The following is a 24,162-nucleotide window of genomic DNA, read 5'->3' as shown; positions in this document are numbered from 1 at the left end:
ATAACCTCAGATATGCATATGACACCACCCTTATGGCAGAAAGTGAAGAGGAACTAAAAAGCCTCTTGATGAGAGTGAAAGAGGAGAGTGAAAAAGTTGGTTTAAAGCTCAACAGTCAGAAAACTAAGATCGTAGCATCTGGTCCTATCACTTCATGGGAAATAGATGGGGAAACAGTGTCAGACTTTATTTTATTTTATTTTTTTAGGGCTCCAAAATCACCGCAGATGGTGATTGCAGCTATGAAATTAAAAGACAATTACTCCTTGAAAGGAAAGTTATGATCAATCTAGACAGCATATTAAAAAGCAGAGACATTACTTTGTCAACAAAGGTCTGTCTAGTGAAGGCTATGGTATTTCCAGTGGTCATGTATGGATGTGAGAGTTGTACTATAAAGAAAGCTGAGTGCAGAAGAATTGATGCTTTTGAACCATGGCATTGGAGAAGACTCTTGAGAGTCCCTTGGACTGCAAGGAGATCCAACCAGTCCATCCTAAAGGAGATCAGTCCTTTGGGTGTTCATTGGAAGGACTGATGTTGAAGCTGAAACTCCAATACTTTGGCCACCTGATATGAAGAGCTGACTCATTTGAAAAGACCCTGAAGCTGGGAAAGACTGAGGGCAGGAGGAGAAGTGACGACAGAGGATGAGATGGTTGGATGACATCACCGACTCAATGGACCCGGGAGTTGGTGATGGATAGGGAGGCCTGGCGTGCTGCGGTTCATGGGGACGCAAAGAGTCGGACACGACTGAACGACTGAACTGAACTGAACTGATAACATCTATCAAACAACTGTTTAAATTGTTGTTTTAAATTTAAACAATGGGGGAGATGATTCTGTGGGGTAACAGAAAGGTACCACCAGGGAATAAGGAAAATTTCTTGATGGGAGTGTCATTAAACTGTTGCTGGATTGATGTGTAGCTCAGAAGCAGTAGGGTGGAGCAAAGAACGTGAAAGCTAATATCATGCCACACACTTAGACATGAAAACCCCTTCATACTCTGGTTACCTTAACCTAAGTGCCCTAAAGTAGTGCTTTTGAAAGAAGCAAAGTGCTATTTTCTGGTCAGTTTTGTTATAGAACCTAGTGTATTACTTCATGGGCTTCCCAGGTGGGGCTAGTGGTAAAGAATCCACCTGCCAATATAGGAGATATAAGAGATGTGGGTTCAAGCCCTGGATTGGGAAGATGCTCTGAAGGAGGGCATGGCAACCCACTCCAGTATTCTTGCCTGGAAAATCCCATGGACAGAGGAGCTTGGTGGGCTACAGTTCATACACAGAATCCAAAGAGTAAGACATGACTGAAGCAATTTCGCATGCATGCATGCATGAGTATTACTTCATATCATTGATTCTAAGTCACTTTTTAAGAGTTTCTATTTTTTATGAGCTCAACTTTTACAAAAGTATCTTAGTGAGAAATATATATATATATATATCTTTAGGCATATATAGCAGCCACCACTAAACTAAACATATTGTGTTCATATTTGAAATAAACAAACTCAAAAGCAAATGTTTTTCAAATAAAAATATTAACAAGTTTTTTTTTGTTCCAGAAACACTTTTTTATAGTCAAAAAACTTCAGTAAAGATAAAAATAGGAAATACTATAAAAATCAGTAAAATGAAAATGTCTTCTGTTGCCTTTAAGTAAGATTTTCAATGATATTTAACAACATAGCAACAAAAAAGATAACACCAAATCTGCCATAGGAAGCTATATACCTGAACTTAAAGAAAAAGCCTATTATTTTGTTAACTGCTGTCTCTTCCTTTATTATTATATAGCTATTATACAATTTCTCTAAAATCAAATCTAATGATTTGTTTTCAGTTCTTTAGCATTTTCTCATCACCTCTATAATCTAGACCAAGCTCCCAATATAGCTTACAAGACATTTCCTAACCATTTCTTGGCTTCTCCCTCTCATCTCCCACCATATTCTAGACTTCGTGATTCAACAATATGAAAACTTTTATATTTCTTTTTCGGACAAGGAGACAGATATACCACCAACGTTATAGGTGTTTTATTCTACATCTGAGAACTAGGTGTCAGCTTAACTCCCATCTTGCCCTTAAATGATGAAAGTGAATAAATTTCACTCACATTCTATGATTGTTTTCTCAACTGAAATAAAAGGAATAAAGAAAAAAGAACTACTTGAGGGGAAATGTCATTAAACTGCCATTGGACTGATACATAGCTTACAGACAGTAGGGTGGAGCAAAGAATGTGAAAAAGCTACTCAGGTACAAATTAGGAATAATATTACAACTACTCAGGTACAAAGAGAAGTTGTTTCTTTCTTAGGAAGAAGCAACTACTGAGGTACAAATTAGGAATAATAATGCAGTACATATATTGTAATTTCATTGTAAGGAAAAAGTCAATAAAAATAACTAGTTAATTGATTGATTTTACTTGTTACAAAGATTGTATCTGGGTGATGAAGGTGGACTGCATCTATAATTTCAATGATTCTACTAGCTCCTAAAGTGTTTTATAATAAAGGAGAAAAAAATGAAAGGATAAGGGTGAGACTGTGTTATTCGATTTCATCTTGAAAAGTACCATAGCTTTTCATTCAAATTCAAACACTTATTAATAAGACATTCATTTTTTTCATCAGATTTTTTTTTTTTTTTGGCATGCTCTATACTCAAGGGACTGAGATAAGTACAGTAAAAACTGGCTGTTTTTGGTCATGAGATCTGATTCTGTTGGATACTGTGAACCCAATGTTACACTTTAAACAAGTTGGAGTTCAGGATATGGAATGTGCTTTCAAGATTACCATTTCCTAGGCAGAAAGGGAATATAAATACACACACTATACTTTTATTCTTAAAACCAGATAGCTGAATAACAAAGTGGAAGATTTTTTTTCAAAATAGTAATCATAGGAAATGTGCTTTAATTTTATATATTTTAATAAAATAGTGAGAGTTAATTTCCCTGTAGTTAATATTTTGACTTAATAGCGAACATTTTCAATGAGGCCTGCTCGTGGTGGTTCAGATGGTAAAGAATCTGCCTGCAATGCAGGAGACTCAGGTTCAGTTCCTGGGTTTGGAAGTTCTCCAGGAATAGGGCATGGCAACCCACTCCAGTATTCTTGCCTGAAGAATCCCCATGGACAGAGGAGCCTGATGGGCTTTAGTCCATGGGGTCACAAAGAGTCACACACAGCTGAGTGACTAAACACTCTGCCCATTTCAACACTGAAAATCAGACCTAGAAGAGAGAAACTGAGTAATCATTTTCTTAAGCAAGAAATTATTTTCTTTAGCAAGTGCTTGTTTTTGGTTTCATCAGAAACTCTTCAACTCTGGCTTAAGTGCTGCATCCTAGACCCCTGCTTGAAAGCTGATTTCATCCTGACATCATCTTCAACTGAATCATCAGTGTTGCTGCCTACAAACACCTGGTGTTTCCTTGGCATTCTTCCCAATCCAGTCCCAACTTGTCTCAAGCCAGCTTACCTTAGCTCTGCAGAGAACCCATTGTGAGGCAAGGTGGGAGCAAGCTGCTGAACACATTTGGCAAGTACTTATGGGAATGCTGTTTGAAGTCTTGGTTGCTTTTAATGGATTTCTTTTAACCGCAAAATTTTGTTGCCCTCTTGAGGGATAATCGTAACTCACATTAAACACAAAAACAGCCTAGACACTGAAAGATAATCCCACCTGTTCTAAGGCATCATTGAGTTATTTTTTTAATCTTAAATAAAAGTAGGAAGATTAATTTTGAAGTCGCAGGTATGACTAGTTTTTAAGCAACACAGAAATCTGAGCAAAGTTGAAGTGCTTTTTAACATGTTCACATCCTCTACATTATGTTACCTGGGAACTGAGCAAAAATGACATTACCTTGTATCGTTTTTCTACTTCATAAATGAGGAAACAAAAACCAAAGAGGGGAAGTGGCTTTCCTGATCTAACCCAGAGCCTGGCCCACTAGACCCTCAACAAATGTTTATTTTAATCTTGTTCCTAGTTTTCTCAAAACTAGTCCTTTTCCTATCACACACCAGGTACCAACCAGTTTCCCAAGGGAATTGAGTAGTATGTACTTTTCTAGAAGTGGGAGATTGGATGGTAAGTGCAGAGAGGGAATGGTATAATACCTGTTACTTTTTACTGGTTAGCAGTGTTTCATTCAAAATGGTATTTTTTCTTTAAAAAGCTTGTTGATTCTGTTAAACCACATTTTGTATCACCTCTCAGCCTATACTGATTTTAATGAAAGCATTAAAACATAATTGCATTTTAGAAGAGACAAATTGAATTGGAAGACTTTTATTTATAATAAATTAGACCTTGGCCCATAAATTTTATTGTTCTCACCTTTAATGATTTATCAGAACAGATTTTTTTGTGAAAGGCTAAATTTTCAGTGTATGTTTTTATATATGCATGTGTGCTAAGTCTCTTCAGTCGTGTCCAACTCTGCAACCCCCATGGACTGTAGCCCTCCAGGCTCCTCCATCCATGGGCTTTTCCAGGCAAGAATACTAGAGAGGGTTGCCATTTTCTTCTCCAGGGGATCTCCCCAACTCAGGGATCTAACCCAGGCCTCCTGCATTGCAGGCAGACTCTTTACCATCTGAGCCACCTTAAAGAGTTCATTACAAAATGCATTTATATTACTGATTATACCTTGATAAAAGAAATTCATGAATTTTAAGAAAAAAATAAATTAAAATTTGGCTTAAAAACTTTTAATTGTTATAAAGAAAACCACACGTAAGTGCTATCCATTGCATCAACAATCTGACCGAAACAAATCACTGCTGGATGGTGACAGTCCTAAAAATCAATACACAGAGAAGATGTCAAGCTCTTCCATTTAAGTGGTTCCCACAGCAAAGTATTAGCACTATTGGGGCCCCTGAAAATAAGTTTGGAAGTTACTGTTCTTAAATAAATGAAGATACAATATAATATTTCATTTTATAAAATGGAAAGTAAAAAATAATTATGCAAAAATGACAAATACTGACTCATTTGGAAAATGCATAACTTCTGAAAATTTACTCAAAATACATTATCATCCTAATGATCTCCAAACTTGATGATTTATACAAAGCAGATTTATACAAAGGCATTTATACAAATGCCTAACTACTGATTATAATTCTCAAATACTTTCATTGGAACTCACCATTATGGCAATGCATTTCTTTGGTTTCATTCATAATTTGTGGAACCACAGCTAAAAAAGGAAATGTACATTTAAAAAGGAAAATATTAATTAAAATACAGAGAATACATATCCAGGTGTCTGAAACACAGGTTAACTGAATGAAACATATTTTATTATTTAATTGTTATTACATTAGAAAGCACTTCTAAGTTCAACTGAAAGCTATGGTAAGACCAAAGAAATGATTAGGTTAAAAATAACAGAAAAATGATAAGTTCACATAAGAAAATATTAAGAGAGAAAAATGAATGGTCTAAATGCCATTCATTACCTGAAGGTGATCTATCAAAATTCCTCTTGTTCTATTATGATCTTACAACTATAATTCCCAAATCACTAGAATCACATAAATTCCATCCAGTTGGTTCCACTGACATTTACTCTAAGTTTCTGAATTCAACCAAACATTTATCTAAAAAACTCCTAAATGGAGATTGATGGGACAAAGTGGGAACACTCATAGTGCTTAAAGAAATCATTTAAAGATTTAAAACATGGTGGGAGAGAGAAGAGTAGTTCAACATCAGTTCTTCCCTTAGCTTAGTGCTTCATTTTATTAACTCAGTGATTCTCAACCTCTACCATGCCTCAGAAGCATCCGAAGGGCTTGTTAAAATATAGAATACTGGGCCTTAAACCCAGAGATTCTGATTCAGGAGATCTGAACTTTCTAAGCTTTCCAGATGATGCTGATGTTGTTGGTCTAGGAGCCATACACTCAAAACCACTGTGTTGGATTAAACCTTGATTTGTAATAGGAAAACTTTGATTTTTTTAAAAAAGACACGTGTACTTTTCATCTTCTTAAAATTATAAATATTTTCTTTTCATGTGACAAAAAGCTCAAAATTTTTTTAGAAGAAAAAATATAGGGAACAGGTAAGACTAAGAGAGAAAATCAAAGTCACTATTAATTTCCCTTTAGGTCCATGTGGCATGTAGTCAAATGTTTCATTGAATAATATATCTTAAACATCTTTCATGTATAAATATTTTCCTATACATTAGGGTGGATTTATATTTTACTGGATAACTATGAGATGGATAGATAACTTCACTGACTCAGTGGACATGAATTTGAGCAAACTCTGGGACACAGTGAAAGACAGAGGAGCCTGGTGGGCTACAGTTCATGGGGTTGCAAAATGGACATGACAGTGTCTCTGTTATGAATAACAACAAATAGCTTAATCCATTCTACTATTACTGCGATAATGGTAGTTGTTATTTTTTCCTTTATAATTTATGCAATTAAATTTTTGGGTACATTCTTAATTATTTCCTTAAAATCAGTATCTAAGAGTGAAATTTATGGCATATATGAATAACTTTTAAAGCTTTTATTACATGTTGTTAAATGGTCCCTTAAGAAATATACACCCATCAGCAATGAGAATGCTCATTTCCCTACACTCTCCCCAGCTCTATTATATTTAAGAGGAAAAAAATCTCTCCAAATTTGAGGGGAAAACAGCATTTTTCCAGTCTAGTTTTAATTATTGACTGCTAATAAAGCTAAACATTTTTTATGATTTTGGCCAAACAATACTTATTTTCATGTTGAAAGAAACAGGAGGACATCTTTTACCTTTTTTATTTTCAATTGCATCAAATGGTACTCGTGGTTTTTTAATGTTTCCATCTTCTGTGAAAGAATTCCTGCAAATGCAATATCAAACAATCCTGGATCAATGCACTGAACAAAATTCATGGAAATTACATCTAACACACTATCTTTTTTTCCTGTGTGAACACAGTTATTTTGATGAACACAAAGAAAAACGTTCTGAATTTCATTCCTCTAAACTGGCATTCTTGTCTCAAGTGAAGTGGATGGAAATCTCATCATCTCTAATCAGCAGAAGCCCATATGAAGAAAACCAGGGCAAAAAGTCACTCTTTGGTCCAAAAGGGAACAATCTCTGATAGCCTAGGTCCAACAGAAGTGACTCAGGAATACACATTCTTAGTGGAATCTGTTTGGCTAAAATTACAAAGTCTTGTAGCAAGAAGCTTTGGAAACTCTGAGGCACAGACTGAGAACATCCACATGATCTAAGAAACTTAAGCGTACCATGCAGAAAATAACCTGTCTTGCCAAGACCTCTATCCTTAAACTCTGATTAACAGGGATGAATATTAAGGGTTAGTTATATCTTGGTGTGTTTGCCTCATTTTTCTGTTGTATAACTAAATGCTCAGCCAGATTGCCCTTTAAATCCTCAAATTTAGGACCCAAATAATCTAAGTGGCAGACAGAAAAACTGTTGGTCCTTATGATAGAGAATACCAGGCAGGATGTGACTTGACTTCACGGTGCTATGTTGGGAGGCTCCATTTCTACTGCAATGAAACAGAGATAACAATGCTGGCCTTACTTCACAGGGATGCTATGAAGATTCAACAAATGCTCTGTGTTAGTTTAATTTTATAAAGATTTATTGTCCCAGATATTGTATGGGACAGTGTGGTAGAGATGAATAAGGCATTTTCAATTGCCTCAAAATATAAACATTAGATAGAAAATTAAGAAGAATCAGGAATTAAAACTATTGTTAATGATGGAAGGTGTGATAACTTTATTGCAGTTTTATTTTCAAGTCTTTTTACCCTATAGTATATGCAATGATGTAATCGGGGTGAAAAATAACATGTAGAGGACTTTAAAATACTTTCCTCCTCCCAAGGAAGGAAAAAATAGATAAAGCAAGCATGGGATGAGATACATTTACTATAAGTTTGAGTGCCAGGCCAAGGTAAAAAAAAAAAAAAATTTATTTCATATGAAGCAAACACTTTAAGTAAAGCACATAAAAGATACAACCTTGAAATGCATATAAAATGAATTTTATAAAAGTTACTATATCAAGGGAATGAAATGTTTTGTATGTTAAGGCATCCCCCAAGTGAGTTCTTGTGTAATTTTTCGAATAACTTGTTTTGAAAATGTGGATTTTCATGGAAAGCATGTGATTAGAGCAAATTACACCTGCTACTTTATTTCCAGTGAAGTGAAAATTAACAGACAGTACACACACATTGATTTTAGTGTTTTCATTCTGTTCAGATTTCCACTCACTCTGTTAGGACCCTTGGATTCTGAGCCTCAAGGCACAGACAGAAGTGGTCACTTTCTTTAAATGTTGCTTTTCTGTCTATTTGTCCTCACCTTGTTGCTATAAGTGGAGGATGTTTATTTAAAGTGTGAAGGAAGTCGTTAAAACCCACAGATAATATAGGTACGTAATACTGGCCTTTAGAGTATGAAAAACTAGAGGTGACCATTGTGAAGCTAGGGGCAATTATGAACGACTACATCTGACCTTCCTGTCAGCATGAGATCCTGGTATAAATAATAAGACCAGAAAGAAGAGGCCAGGGTTGTAGTTCCAACTCAATTAGCTGCTCGGCTTGAGCAAATGACCCATCTTCTTAGCACCTCAGTTTCCTCATCTGGAAAATGTATATGACACCGATACTTCTTGTGATACAGCATGAATGATAATTAAATATATACATACATACTCACTGGTAAATTTGAAGATAATTAAATTAACTAGTCTTTCTTAAAATGGCCTAGAAACAATTTATCTAATTGTTTCTTTTTTAAATTAAATTTATTTATTTTAATTGGAGGTTAATTACTCTACAATATTGTATTGGTTTTGCCATGCATCAACATGAATCCGCCACGGGTGAACATGTGCTCCCCATCCTGAACCCCTCTCCCACCTCCTTCCCTGTACCATCCCTCTGGGTCATCCCAGTGCACCAGCCCCAAGCATCCTGTATCCTGGATCGAACCTGGACTGGCGATTCATTTCTTATATGATATTATACATGTTTCAATGCCATGCTCCCAAATCATCCTACCCTCTCCCTCTCCCTCTCCCACAGAGTTGTTTCTTGATAAAGATTTCAAGTTTACTTATCACAGTGTTAACTTAGATAAGTCTTTCAAACTTATCTTGCTTTTCCTATAAATGAAAGAAAAACATTTCGCCCTTTTTAGATGTTAAGTGACCTTTGTATGGTATAGGAGCAGGAAAGAGAAAGTATATTAATACTTAACTACTTATCTGTGATGCAGCATACCACACGCCATGCAGTATATGAAGCTTATCTGATATAGTCTCGAAACAATTCTTGGTAGGTTGTATAATCCATAATTTACAGGTATGGAAACTGAATTGCAGAGGAAAATCTTAGCTGCTGTAATTAGTAAAATCTAAACCTAGGATTTTTGAATCCAAGTCTGTTTGATTCAAAAAAGTCCTGACTTTTTCTAACTATATTTAACAATGACATTCAGTAAATTGCATTGTGGGAAAGAATCAGTTAGGGTTAAAATTAGGCTTAAATCCAATATTCTGAATTTAAGACAAGTCAATTGCTTAACTGTGTAACAAATGTGGACCTTGAGAGAAACTTGGAGAATAAACTTTCCAAGCCTTGCATATCTCAAAGGAACTTAACTTACTTAAAGTTAAAAACAATACTTAAATAGACTTCTTGGTAAATCAAGTCTGCTCTTCCTCTTTTGATAATGATGAATGAGACAGTCTTCGATTGAGTGAGTGCAAAGAACAAACAAAGGGACATTGAGCTATATTATTTAAAACCTAACTTTCAAATAAACAAAACCTTCTATCAATCCTATTACTTCAGAGTATTGAGGGAATAAGGCCAACTGCATAGAGTTGTGGCAATTAAACTGAGTTCTGGACCTAGGAGACGTTCTAAGAATTCTTCAACTATGTGATTATTTGTATTTTTGAACTATAAAAAAAAAAAATGTTCCTCTAGGGTTGTTTTCACTGTCTCCTGAGGCAGAAGGAAATAGGAAAGTTGGTAGAATTGAGTCCGTTCATGAGGGTGACTTCAGAGACACCGACGAGCATGGCACGGTCATCTAGTCTTTGATCCCTCTAGGTGGTTGGGTTTATTTCTGTTTTCCTGGCAATAGACAAGTCAAATACTTACTTAATTCCATCATATAAAAGGGAAGTAGACTTAGCTGGCACCGTGGGCACTGCCCCTTCCTCCACTGACTGGGGGTATCATTATGTTCACTGGACCAGCAGACTCTTATTTCCTCATTACTACCCCTCATTAGAATGGAAGTGGATGGGGGAGGCCAAGGACCTTTTCTCCTGGCCAAATGCTCCTCTCTGAGATTCCATCTTTAGAAAAAAAAAACTCTAATCTTGCGGTAGAGACAGACATATTTATAAATTTGGATATCTTTGTCCAGAATAAACTCATGCCTCAAAAACTCTAAATGAATGTTCATACCATCCTGGCCTCCACTCTGACGGATAGTTCATAAAATAAATCTCACCTAATTCTTTCTGTCTGATGCTCCTGAAATTCAAGGATATATATCACAGGATGAAACTAGCTTGAAACTTTTATTTTTAAACTTGACTTTTGAGTGGAGTCAAGTCTTGCTGGTTTGAAAAACTGTTGGATATATTTCTGTTACAGTGTTTGAAGACCACTAGAATCATTATGGTTTCAATGTTTTAAAGAAGCGTATTTTCCAGAGCATGAATTTTTGGACACACTTCTTTTTGTTGCTTTCTTTAATGTAGGCAATGCCTTTTGAAATCAATCTTTAGAGATTTTTGGGGTTGCACAATTCAAATTTGTGGCTCTCTTACCATTCCAGCGGGTGTGGCTCTGCCTTTTTATTCAGGAGCTGAAATTGTTCAAATACACTTAAAAGAGACCAGTATTGCGTCAGGATGGAACCAGGTTTTCCCATAGGACTTGTCATACCATAAAATTCACCAATCAGAGATTGAAATCCAGGAGTAGTAGACGGGAAGAGCTGAGAAGGAATATTCAAGAACAGAATATCAGAATAAGTGATGGAAAAGAAAATATAGTATTACTTGGGAAGGCTTTATATTTATTCAGATATTTTAATTAGGCATTTATTTTAAAATATATTGTCAGTACCATAATTTAATTTTCTGTGTTTCTGTCAATGTAAAGGTCACTTTTTATAAGGAACTAATTTTGCTGATGTTTATATTTTCAAATGGGGTGAATTTAATTTCTCTTTTCACTGAATGAAAACAGCTATCTCCTTTCTACAGATACCCCAAAACAGCTGAATAACAGAGTTAGGTAGCAGGAAAAATAAGATGAAATCCTCTTGGATTATAAGTGTCTTATAAATGTCAGGGTGAGAGATATTAACCCGACCCAAAATAAAAAATCTATGGTCATCCTCTTTCTATTCTGAGAGTCAGATATTATGTTTGCCTTTTCTCCTATAAAATAATTTTTCTATTCTTCACATTCTGCCAAGAGAAGTTCTTTACTTTCCTAATGTCTTAAATTAAGAATTCCTGAAGGATGAGGCCAGGTCTCTCTGATTATCTTTGTATGATATTGTGACCATAACTGTCACAAATGTAACACTTACTGTATTTAAATTAATTAAAATAATCCATCAACTAAGTTATCTTTTGAGTAATAAGCTTACTTTGAATCCTCTAAAATATGGGGTTAAGTAATAAAAACAAGTGTGAAACATTCACTAATTAAGCTAGTTAAAATTCGTACATGTAGCATCTGAATACAAATTTTTAAGTAAAAAATAAATATTTTATCCAAACATTAATAACAAATTATTAGTAGACTTTTAAAAATGCTACTTTAAAGAAACGCTTTATATAAACAAATCTTACATAGAAAAATATGAATCCAATATAAATTATTTATATAAGGGCAGAACTAGAAACAAAGCAAGTTTGAAGCATACAGATATACGTGTAATGAATTATCCATTGATATTGATCAATAACTTAACAGAATCTAGGAAAATACATAGAAAATAAAATAAATGCCATTTATACTTTCAGACTGAAACCAGTAAAAGTTACAATTATTAATATTTACATTTTTTTCCCTTTGGAGTTTGCTATGGAGTTATAACAAACTATTTTATTGAATAATGTTTACTTTTATACAAACAAAAGGGGCATAATAAGCAGAAGGAAATTTTGGATACATGTAAATGTCCCAAAGCAAACAGCAAACTTCTTTAGAAAAATGTTAGCATTTCCCCCTTAAGAATTAGCAAAACCTCCCAGCTATATTTATTCCACATTCTTTTACCTTTAGTAAGTCATGTATTATGTGCATACTCTTAAAGAATATGTATTCTGCTCATCTTAATCCTCATATCTCTAAAAAGAAGCTTACAAATATTTCTATTCCTTAAGGAAATATCTTCTAGTTTTAAGTCAAAAATCAAGTAGCTCATGGCTGATCTACTATAATCTCAGTAATCAAGAGGAATCAAAGGTCATTTTTGCTTTACCAGTTGGAATTGTCCCAAACTCCCGAGTTCCTTTATAAAAGTCATAATTGAGTTAATCTCCTCTAAAGACAGGCACCGATTTAGTTCTTTTTGATAATTTTCACCCTATACCAGGGGGAAAAAACACAACTCTTAAGCAATTGTTCCAAAGTCAAGCTATGTTTAGCACAAGTTAAAACCCAAATTTTAAACTCTAACAGCTGAGCTAATTAATTCTAAATAATGTAGCAACTTCAACTCGTCAAAATGATGTCAGAATACAAGAAAACTTTATGTTTGACAAAAGAATCTGAAATAGCTCCGTAGTGCTTTGGCAGCAAGGTTGGGAACTTGGGCCCAGAAGGACAGAATAAGTGTAACAGTTTGGAAAGGCAGGAGGTCTTTTTTTGGCCTTTAGGGAACCAAAGATCAGAGCAGGAAATTTACGCATGAACCTCATGTATGTCACACTGCCATTGTCACATTTCATGGATTCCAGTAAACAGACTTACCCCCACCCCCATTTTCCTCACATTTATTTTTTCTAATGCATCCCTGAGAGCAAAAGATACACATCTTACTATTTTCTCCAGGTCAAGTGGTTCTAATTGTTTTAATGACAATCCACTGACTAAGGAAGGAAAACTGGGAACTCTAGGAATGAAGCAATACAATCTTAGGGAGACAAGAGTCTATAACATCTTAACTCCCAAAACCATCTCTCTTAGAGGACCATTTGTTGGTGAGACCTTTCACACTCTACTTTTCCAAATTTTCCAATTATGGTTTTAAAACAGAAAGATACAGAGAAAACGATACTACACCTAGATTACTAATCTGTACAGATTTTTTCATACATCAAGAAAACTTGTACTAACAGATCACAAAAATTAACCAGTCTTCCTCTGAAGCACTATTCCCTAATCATCATCTAACTGTTAACCAGATGTAACTGCTTAAAAAAAAAAGAGTATTATAACTTCAGCCCCTTGATTTTAATCTAGAGCACTAACAACTTCCAAAAGGTTCAGGTATTCCTTAACAGTATTCTATAATACTTAACATGCATTATGCATTATAAGAACAAAATTCCCTTGGGAATTAGGAGCTGATTTACTTCATTTTCAACTTCATTTACTTCAATTTCATCATAGTCAGTCATTCACATACTTAGTAGACACAAAAATAATATTGATCCTTACATCAGAAAAATATTAAGAGGTTTATATAATAGGTACAAATCAATTTCAAATGAATTATCAAGTTGCTTAACTGCACAGTAAAGAAAATGATACTTAAAGATGAAGGAAAAATACTTGTCAGTAAAAAATATGCGCTTACCTTAACTACGGCTGATCTATAAAGTCTCTGAAATATCTCAGAAAATATGGAAAGGGAAGAGTCATTAGACAGGAGAAAACTGAAAGTATCCTTTAAAAGAAATTCTTCTATGTTTTGGTCCTCAAAGGCCATATCATCATCATCTTGAAAATTTAAATGCTCATGCACCTGTGAAAGAGTTAAATAACAGCAAATATTTTTTATTGACTCACTTTTAATGCAGTGGAATCACTTCTAAGACATGATTCATTTCCCGTTGGATTACAGATCAGAACTGACATCTAGTGGTCCTTTTGGAGGTCAACAATTTTATAAAAATCTAAGTACTGTTATTTCCAAAATATGATCCCCAGGTGGTGCTAGTGGTAAAGAACCCACCTGCCAATGCAGGAGACGTAAGAGACACAGGTTTGATCCCTGAGTCGGGAAGATCCCCTGGAGGAAGGCATGGTAACCCACTCCAATAGTCTTGCCTGGAGAATCCCCTGGACAGAGGAGCCTGGTGGGCCACAGTACACGGGGCAGCAAAGAGTCAGACACGACTGAAGTGACTTAGCATGCATGCAAGTAAGAACATTACTGTTTTATAGAATCATATGAGTTTATCTTAAAAATATCACTGATGAACTTGTGTTCATGGAAATAATATATAATACCTCTAAGCAATAAATTTTATAAAATCATAATGTAAACTATTAGCTTTGTGGGTAAAATAATGAATAAATGAACGATAAAAGATGTAGATTCATAAAATTTTAGAATTTTAGGGATAAATCTTTGAATCGACCAAATGTTTGCATCACGTATAATGCAATCAGTCTCCTTGTGTTATAATCTGAAAACCAGTCAATACAGTAGGAAGTCAAACTCTTGTTGAACAAATGTTTTTTCTTTTTTTATTGAAGTATAGCTGATGTACAATACTATGTAAGTTGCACATATACAATATATGTGTGCTGCATGCTCAGTTGCTCAATCATGTTTGACTCTTTGTGATACCCTGGACTGTAGCCCGCCAGGCTCCTTTGTCTATGGGATTTCCCTGGCAAGAGAACTGGAATGGGTTGCCATTTCCTACTCCAGGGTATGCATAAATTTTATTCAGTTTCTCTTGCCATATCATAAATTATCTTTCTATAGACTAACGCAGTCAACTTTTAAAACCTTCTTGCCACTAAGGGAAATTCTGGATTAAAAATATGTTGGAGGAGATGATATGAATGAGTTAATTTAAGATGAAGTAAAAGAATCAGAGTGTACAAAAAACACGCTTCAGTTTATATATATTCATACAAATATTGAAAACAAATATTCCAAAAATTCCTATGGTTTTAAAGTTAAAATATAGGCCAGTTTTAAACTAAATATCTATATTTAAAGAATAAGTTAAAGAATTAGGAATTAAAGAATAAAGGAGTTAACTTTTGTGAATAAGCTAGGTAACCTGCTATTTTTTATTAACTATATGTCTGCTACTGCTAAGTCACGTCAGTCGTGTCCGACTCTGTGCAACCCCATAGATGGTTTTAAAGTTAAAATATAGGCCAGTTTTAAACTAAATATCTATATGTAAAGAATAAAGGAGTTAACTTATGTGATAAGCTAGATCAGTCAGTTCAGTCACTCAGTTGTATCCAACCCTTTGCTACCCCATGAATCGCAGCACGCCAGGCCTCCTTGTCCATCACCAACTCCTGGAGTTCACCCAGACTCACGTCCATCGAGTCAGTGATGCCATCCAGCCATCTCATCCTCTGTCGTCCCCTTCTCCTCTTGCCCCCAATCCCTCCCAGCATCATAGTCTTTTCCAATGAGTCAACTCTTGCCGTAAGGTGGCCAAAGTCCTGCAGTTTCAGCTTTAGCATCATTCCTTCCAAAGAAATCCCAGGGCTTATCTCCTTCAGAATGGACTGGTTGGATCTCCTTGCAGTCCAAGGGACTCTCAAGAGTCTTCTCCAACACCACAGTTCAAAAGCATCAATTCTTTGGCACTCAGCCTTCTTCACAGTCCAACTCTCACATCCATACACGACCACAGGAAAAACCATAGCCTTGACTAGACGGATCTTTGTTGGCAAAGTAATGTCTCTGCTTTTCAATATGCTATCTAGGTTGGTCATAACTTTCCTTCCAAGGAGTAAGTGTCTTTTAATTTCATGGCTGCAGTCACCATCTGCAGTAATTTTGGAGCCCAAAAAAACAAAGTCTGACACTGTTTCCACTGTTTCCCCATCTATTTCCCATGAAATGATGGGACCAGATGCCATGATCTTCGTTTTCTGAATGTTGAGCATTAAGCCAACTTTTTCACTCTCCACTTTCACTTTCATCAAGAGGCTTTTGAGTTCCTCTTCACTTTCTGCCATAAGGGTGGTGTCATCTGCATATCTGAGGTTATTGATATTTCTCCTGGCAATCTTGAGTCCAGCTTGTATTTCCTCCAGCCCAGCGTTTCTCATGATGTACTCTGCATATAACTTAAGTAAGCAGGGTGACAATATGCAGCCTTGACGTACTCCTTTTCCTATTTGGAACCAGTCTGTTGTTCCATGCCCAGTTCTAACTGTTGCTTCCTGACCTGCATACAAATTTCTCAAGAGGCAGATCAGGTGATCTGGTATTCCCATCTCTTTCAGAATTGTCCACAGTTTATTGTGACCCACACAGTCAAAGGCTTTGGCATAGTAAATAAAGCAGAAATAGATGCTTTTCTGGAACTCTCTTGCTTTTTCCATGAACCAGCAGATGTTGGCAATTTGATCTCTGGTTCCTCTGCCTTTTCTAAAACCAGCTTGAACATCAGGAAGTTCACGGTTCACATATTGCTGAAGCCTGGCTTGGAGAATTTCAAGCATTACTTTACTAGCATGTAAGATGAGTGCAATTGTGCGGTAGTTTGAGCATTCTTTGGCATTGCCTTTCTTTGGGATTGGAATGAAAACTGACCTTTTCCAGTCCTGTGGCCACTGCTGAGTTTTCCAAATTTGCTGGCATTTTGTATTAACTAGATGTCTGCTACTGCTAAGTCACGTCAGTTGTGTCCGACTCTGTGTGACCCCATAGACGGCAGCCCACTAGGCTCCCCCGTCCCTCGGATTCTCCAGGCAAGAATATTGGAGTGGGTTGCCATTTCCTTCTCCAATGCATGAAAGTGAAAAGTGAAAGTGAAGTCGCTCAGTCATGTCCGACTCTTAGCGACCCCATGGACTGCAGCCTACCAGGCTCCTCCACCCATGGGATTCCAGGCAAGAGTACTGGAGTGGGTCGCCAGTGCCTTCTTCAGCTAGATGTCTATTTTCCTGCATTAACACATAGCTTTATGCCACATTACTTCATAAATAGTGGTTGAACCATAAAAACAAAATGTGTGTTTGTTCCATGGGAAAGCAGAGTGGGCACTGTAACTCAAATCATAGACTCTCCATATACTAGTTAATTCTTTGAACTACAGCAAGAATACTGGCAGGGGTTGCCATTCCCTTCTCCTGGGGATCTTCCCGACCCAGGGGTCAAACAAAGCCTCATCACTAGTGTCACCTGCATTGAAGGCAGAGTGTTTACTGTCTGAGCTACCAAGGAAGCACAAATATAAGTTTGTTGTAAGTTTGATGCATATTGCATTTATTGATTAGTTACAATGAATGAAAGCAACAACAACACACACACACACACACACACACACACACACACACCCTTCAGCCAAAAGGAAAGCTCCCGTGAGCACTCTGGCATACTCACCTGAAGTACTACAGGGGACCTGACACTGCCGTAACCAATATCGAAAGTTAAAAGTTGAAAACAAAATCTGCATCTGAAATAAAAACCAGGGTAACAATAAAAAGGAATGAAATAGTGCCTTTTGCAGAGAGGTGGATGGACCTAGAGATGCCAGGCAGAGTGAAATAAGTCAGAAACACAAATACCGTATAGTGTCACTTACACGTGGAATCTAGAAAGATGGTAGAGATGAACTCATCAGCAAAGCAGAAATAGAGTCACAGATGGAGAGAACAAACTTGTGGTTACCAAGCGGGTAACGGGGGTGGGATGAATTGGGGGTTTGGGATTGACATATATATACTATTGATACTATATATAAAATAGATAACTAGTAAGAACCTTGGAGAAGGCAATGGCACCCCACTCCAGTACTCTTGCCTGGAAAATCCCATGGATGGAGGAGCCTGGTAGGCTGCAGTCCATGGGTCGCTAAGAGTCGGACATGACTGAGTGACTTCACTTTCACTTTTCACTTTCATGCATTGGAGAAGGAAATGGCAACCCACTCCAGTGTTCTTGCCTGGAGAATCCCAGGGACAGGGGAGCCCGGTGGGCTGCCGTCTATGGGGTCACACAGAGTCGGACACGACTGACTCGACTTAGCAATGAGAACCTACAGGATAGCACAGGGTGCTCTACTCAATGTTCTGTGGTACCTAAATAGGAAGGAAATCTAAAAAAGAGTGGATACATGTATATGTACAGCTGATTGATGCACAGCAGAAAGTAACACAACATTGTAAAGCAACTGTACTCTAATAAAAATAAAATAAACACAACAGATGGTAACAAAGATGTGTTATATTTGCTATGTTTACTGTATTATTTGGTACTACAACATTAATAATCACTGTGGTTAAATTTCAACATCTATACTGATTACAAAGAGCAGTGGCTTAGATAATCTAAAATTAAATACAATTTATCTTTGGATTTGGAACCTGTTTCATTACCTACAGAAAATACAGATATATAAAAAGTATTCATAACTCATTAAATGAAACAATGAAGTTGACTCCATAAACACACAATATGGGAAAGGAACCTCTCCCACTTCTCCATGCTAAGCATTCTTATTCACATAGAAAGCATGATAAAACTTATATGGAGGCACCTCCTTTTCTTAACATGCTAGATTTAACATTTCCCTAGAAAAAGGCATTAAATTATATTCAAGTAAACTGGATGAGATGTGGAGATAAGAGTTATTGAATTTTGTTAATAAAAGCACATAAATAAAAATATAATTAGTCAATGGAAAGCATATATGATAAAAATAGGTGAGCTTGAAAGGGGTTACAATTTAAAAAATAATTTACATATTAACTGTGCTTTATTTTTTGTCACCACTGTTTAAATACTGTGAGTCTTTAACATACTCTGAACTTTTAGGGTCTACAAATTACAAAACATAAGTTTAGAAGTTCATACTTTATATTACATACAAATTTCCAAGTAGCACCTACTTGTGATAATTAAGATACATTTTCATTAACAATCAATTTTTAGAAGGTAGGTTTTTTGGGTTTTTTTTTTTAACATTAAAATTTGCTTTTACCTTTGGAAGATCTTTGGTCCCAGAGTAGATGTTTCACTGAATACTTCAGCTGCTAGTAGGAGTTTGCTAATGGCTTCCCTCATGGTATCAAAAGCCTGAAGAGGTGAACTGGCTCTCAGGAATGTCTCAAAAAATGTTTGCAGCTGTGAACAAAGTAAAGGATTCATATGTTTAAAGGACAATTTCAGTTTGTCTCTCTATCATTTCCAAATGAACAATGTGAAAGATCTCTTTAGGTTATCTGTCTTTGATGCACTCAAAAAAACTCCTTAAAAAGGAAAATTTGATCATCTAAGATATATATAAAGTATACTGAAAGAGTATATAATATACGTAAGGTATATTGTATAATAAATATATATTATCACATATTATACAATGTGATATATATTATATACGTTTAAAAACATATTACAAGACTTCTGATTGAATGTGGGGTACCAAAATATCTCGCAATTTAAGTTATTTTAAAGGCGCTTACTCCATTTTTCTCCTCATTCCATGGCATCTCACCATGGAAAGTGAAGTGCGAGTATCACAGAGCTTGTGATTGAACTGCCAAGTTGAACTTGGGACACTTCATCTAGGTAAACTTGGACTTGCAACTCACTTCGAATTTTTGTGTCTTTTCTTTAAAATGAGTTACAACCTACCAACAAGAGAGTTGCCAAATCAGAAGTCACTGTAAAATACAAAATTTAAGTCTAAGCTTTTTATTATTATTCCTTTCCTGCATGATTTTTGTATGAGAACGAAAAGAACTACATCAAAATTGCTTCTTCTTCTTCATGGTGTGGGAGCTCTAGCCAACCACGGAAGAATCTAAGAAAATCTCAGTGTCCTGAAATTTTCATTTCAGGCTTTGTATGACTGGAGAGAATGGGGCCTCATTACAAAAATGGGCAGGATGTTAGGTTTATGCCTTCAAAGAAACACAAATAGCTATTTTTATTTGCTTAAATATTAAAATAATCACAACCACAAAACTATATCTTCAGCATGCTCAACACCAAGGCTCAGGTCAAACTTTTTAAAAAGTATAAAATAAACCTCATATTGATTCATAAACTGTCTCTGGGTAAGCATACACTTTCAAAAATGAAGAACAAAAAATATTTTCAGAAAAAACATGCAGCAGGTATACTACTAATATTTTTGGAAGAACAGACTAAATTTATCTAAGCTGTGTAAGACTGCAAAGGGAAAAACTTTGGTTGCTCTAATAATGAAGGACAGATACTGGCACAAATCACCTGAGGGAGATGGTAAATGTATCTTTAAAATATACAAGCAAAATTCCCCCAAAAGAAACAAATGCTGACTTCATAAACTTTTCCCAGCTGAAAAACAGAAACATAATGAGATATACACTTTAAGACCCTATAAACACGTCATTAGCATTTGGCAATTGGGATGTTTTTCCTTCTCTGAGGACTAAGGCAAATGAATGCAGTAATTGTAGGATCAAAAGAAAACAAATCCAGGCTAACACTAGAAGTATTAACACCCTTGAGTCAAAACAGAGTAACATGTTTTTCCAAAGAAAAGTAACTCATCACATTTCACTCAGTTCACCATATTACATAGAAAGGGTTACCGATAATATTATTGCATTTTCCCATTTATATGTTTTCTGAATATCACAGGGGTCAAGGTTAATAATTTAAGAAGGTTGGAAACGTTTGTGTAACACATAGGATCTGTGAGATTGATTATCAAATTATATCCTCCATGGTGAAAAATAATTAGCAAATTAATGTTTAGGGTTGTATTTATTCTTCTACTGTGGAAATGTATATTTCTTAATTTTTGACTGTAATTAATTTTCGCATGTAAATTCCAGAATTACACAGGTAATTTCGCGTGTGTAAGCACTGTGTGCTGAACTTCGGAGGACAAGGTACTTAGCACAGTAGCCTCTATAGATTTAGAGGCTAAAAGTCCCAGGTTCAACTTTGATTCTGTGCCTGTAAATTTCGAGGCCTTGTGAGTCTACTAACAGTAACTTTATAGATGTATTGCTAGGATTAAATCAGAGAATGGACTCTCACATAAAAGTCCACCACCACCCATCAGACATCAAATACTCGGTACACATTAGCTTATTTTATTAATTAAAACAAAAGTCCACAGCATTCCTTCAAAGATGAACATTTAAAATATACCTGATAAGCCTTTTAATAAAATAGATCCCATACGTGTCCCAGGAGAAATGAAAGCAGAGAACTGAAGGACCAAAATCTTTCCTCCCATTTCCCTAAAACTCAGACTGCTAAGAGGAGAACTACCCTCAACCTACAATCATGTAGCAGGGGGACAAGACACAGCTGCCATTACAAACAGAAATGTGGAGGGAAGAGATAGCAGTGATATTTAAAAAGCACAATTCAAAAAAAGAGACTTCTTTCATTTTTCTATTTGTTCTGTTACCAGTCTTTATCTCTATATCCATTTCCTTCTATTTCATTACATGTATTTCCACTTATCTAAGTCCTTCAAGTCAAAGAAGATTTTAGATGAGTTGCTTCTTTAATTTATTTAGTACTGTGGCAAGCAAACTACATATGTAGGAAGTGAAAGTAGACTTATGCAAATACTTTTTTTTTTTTAATCATCAACTTTCAGCAGGTTGTCCAGAGAGGGCAAAATAGTTATATCAATTATTGAAACTAATCCAGGGAGGCTAAGTGGAAGAATTCTTTGAGTGTCTGCTCATTTTGTTTTTCGTTATACTAACTGTATTTTCTTGGTCAAATACCTGAGTTTTATGTATCTCAATGTGCTCACATGTAGAAAAAGAGAAATGTGTTTAATGATCTCATGAGACAATGTCAAATCTGAGATTATTTGATAGTAATTCCATTCAAAGTTATCAGAACCCACTTCTCACTCAGGAGCTTCCTTAACCCAAGCACAAATGTTACTTGAAATAACATCTTCACTTTCACTGCTAAGTTAAAGTCAGCCATGAACTCAAATATCATGGAGACATCCTTGTCTCTAGATCAAGACTTTTAATAGATGTTTTTAAATTACCTAAACATGAGACTATAAGATCCCAGGGAAAGCAGTGCCTTGGTAGTGAGGTAAAAATGAATAAAAGAAGATCTTAAAATGTTTCACAAGACATGAAACTGTTTTATGAACTATAAATTTTCCTACGTCAGTGCAAAAATGAAATACAAATTAAATGCAAAACAAATTATGTACAAAATGACCTTGTAAGATCAGGGCTGTAAAACCAAGCAGTTAAAGCATCACCATTGGTTTGTACTTGTGTAAAATTCAAGCAATAAACCAACAAGGTATTTGTAATTTTCACATCTATCCATTCAAGGAACTTCCTGAAATATTTGTAAATGGGTTGAAATAATCAACTAAAAATGGAAGGACAAGAGAAACTGAGGATGGACTTCAAAATATTTGTTGGAAAACTTCAGTTAGGTTTTTGATATCTTAAAATATTTCTAAGTTGCCCTTATATTCACCTCATTCTCCGACTCCACTTTCACAGCCCCTCCTGCACTAAATTCTGGGCTTCACCCAGCTGATTTCCTTGATCCACCCATGAGATCTTCGGCAGATTGTTCTCGGTGGCAAAAGACGCTGTTCTGTTAAACCTGCTAACTGTCCATCGTGATGCTCTCACCGCCAGTCCGTGAGCTCTGTCAGGGCAGACACTGTACCGTTTTATCTTTGAGTGGCCAGTATCTAACACAGGACAGGTATTAAGTAAATACTGTTGAGTAAATAAACCTAAGTATAATATTACAGAAACCACAGAGACTTTGATAAAGAAATAGCTCACTGGAGCTTCTGGATAACAAATTTTCTCCCTATGACAGACAACATGTGTATCTCTCATTTCCATCTCAGGAGAGAGGGAAGATGAGCATTCTTCTGGTGACCTGTAATAAAATCGTTGAAAAATAGAAGCTCACAGCTGTTCAAGAGAATTTCTAAGATAAGAAAATTTAATATGAGTTAAAACATGGGATGAAAGATTAACCAATATTAGAGGGTTCTTTTTTTAAGTCATGTTCTTGACTAACTGGGAAACTCTAGCAGAATGTTGATATTTCAATATTTTGAATTTTCAGTAGTTAATAGGATTGTATCTTATTAAAGTTTACCAGAATTTCTCTCAATATTAATGTGGGAGAGGGGAGCTTTCATTTTCTCAAAGTAAAGAAGTATATTAGTAATTAACAACAGTTTGTACCAACAAGCATATGAGAAGATCTCAATATCATTCAGATCAGATCAGTCGCTCAGTCGTGTCCGACTCTTTGTGACCCCATGAATCACAGCACGCCAGGCCTCCCTGTCCATCACCAACCCCCAGAGTTCACCCAGACTCACATCCATCAAGTCAGTGATGCCATCCAGCCATCTCATCCTCTGTCGTCCCCTTCTCCTCTTGCCCCCAATCCCTCCCAGCATCAGGGTCTTTTCCAATGAGTCAACTCTTCGCATGAGGTGGCCAAAGTCCTGCAGTTTCAGCTTTAGCATCATTCCTTCCAAAGAAATCCCAGGGCTAATCTCCTTCAGAATGGACTGGTTGGATCTCCTTGCAGTCCAAGGGACTCTCAAGAGTCTTCTCCAATACCACAGTTCAAAAGTATCAATTCTTTGGCACTCAGCCTTCTTCACAGTCCAACTCTCACATACATACATGACCAAAGGAAAAACCATAGCCTTGACTAGACGAAACTTTGTTGGCAAAGTAATGTCTCTGCTTTTGAATATGCTATCTAGGTTGGTCATAACTTTCCTTCCAAGGAGTAAACGTCTTTTAATTTCATGGCTGCAGTCACCATCTGTAGTGATTTTGGAGCCCAGAAAAATAAATTCTGACACTGTTTCCACTGTTTCCCCATCTATTTCCCATGAAGTGACAGGACCAGATGCCATGATCTTCATTTTCTGAATGTTGAGCTTT

The 24,162-nt window shown here is 35.9% G+C and overlaps 1 protein-coding gene across 5 annotated transcripts in view; it reads right to left on the bottom strand.

Annotated features, from left to right (window-relative positions):
- CPED1 (cadherin-like and PC-esterase domain containing 1) overlaps positions 1-24,162 on the bottom strand; it is a 330,082-nt gene that overhangs the window by 150,112 nt on the left and 155,808 nt on the right. For 4 of the 5 annotated variants that reach the window (XM_010838063.1, XM_010838064.1, XM_010838066.1 and 1 more), the window contains 7 exons: positions 19,221-19,363; positions 17,621-17,693; positions 13,883-14,050; positions 12,563-12,667; positions 10,890-11,059; positions 6,815-6,885; positions 5,185-5,235 (listed from right to left, as the gene is read on the bottom strand). In XM_010838063.1, the coding sequence (XP_010836365.1) occupies positions 5,185-5,235; positions 6,815-6,885; positions 10,890-11,059; positions 12,563-12,667; positions 13,883-14,050; positions 17,621-17,693; positions 19,221-19,363 (781 nt within the window). The remainder of the gene's footprint in view (positions 1-5,184; positions 5,236-6,814; positions 6,886-10,889; positions 11,060-12,562; positions 12,668-13,882; positions 14,051-17,620; positions 17,694-19,220; positions 19,364-24,162) is intronic. The other variant, XM_010838065.1, reaches the window with a different exon arrangement.

Source organism: Bison bison, unplaced genomic scaffold (genome assembly GCF_000754665.1).
Source record: "Bison bison bison isolate TAMUID 2011002044 unplaced genomic scaffold, Bison_UMD1.0 scf7180017864089, whole genome shotgun sequence".
Classification (NCBI taxonomy): Eukaryota; Metazoa; Chordata; class Mammalia; order Artiodactyla; family Bovidae; genus Bison; species Bison bison.
This window is presented reverse-complemented; position numbering and strand designations above follow the sequence as displayed.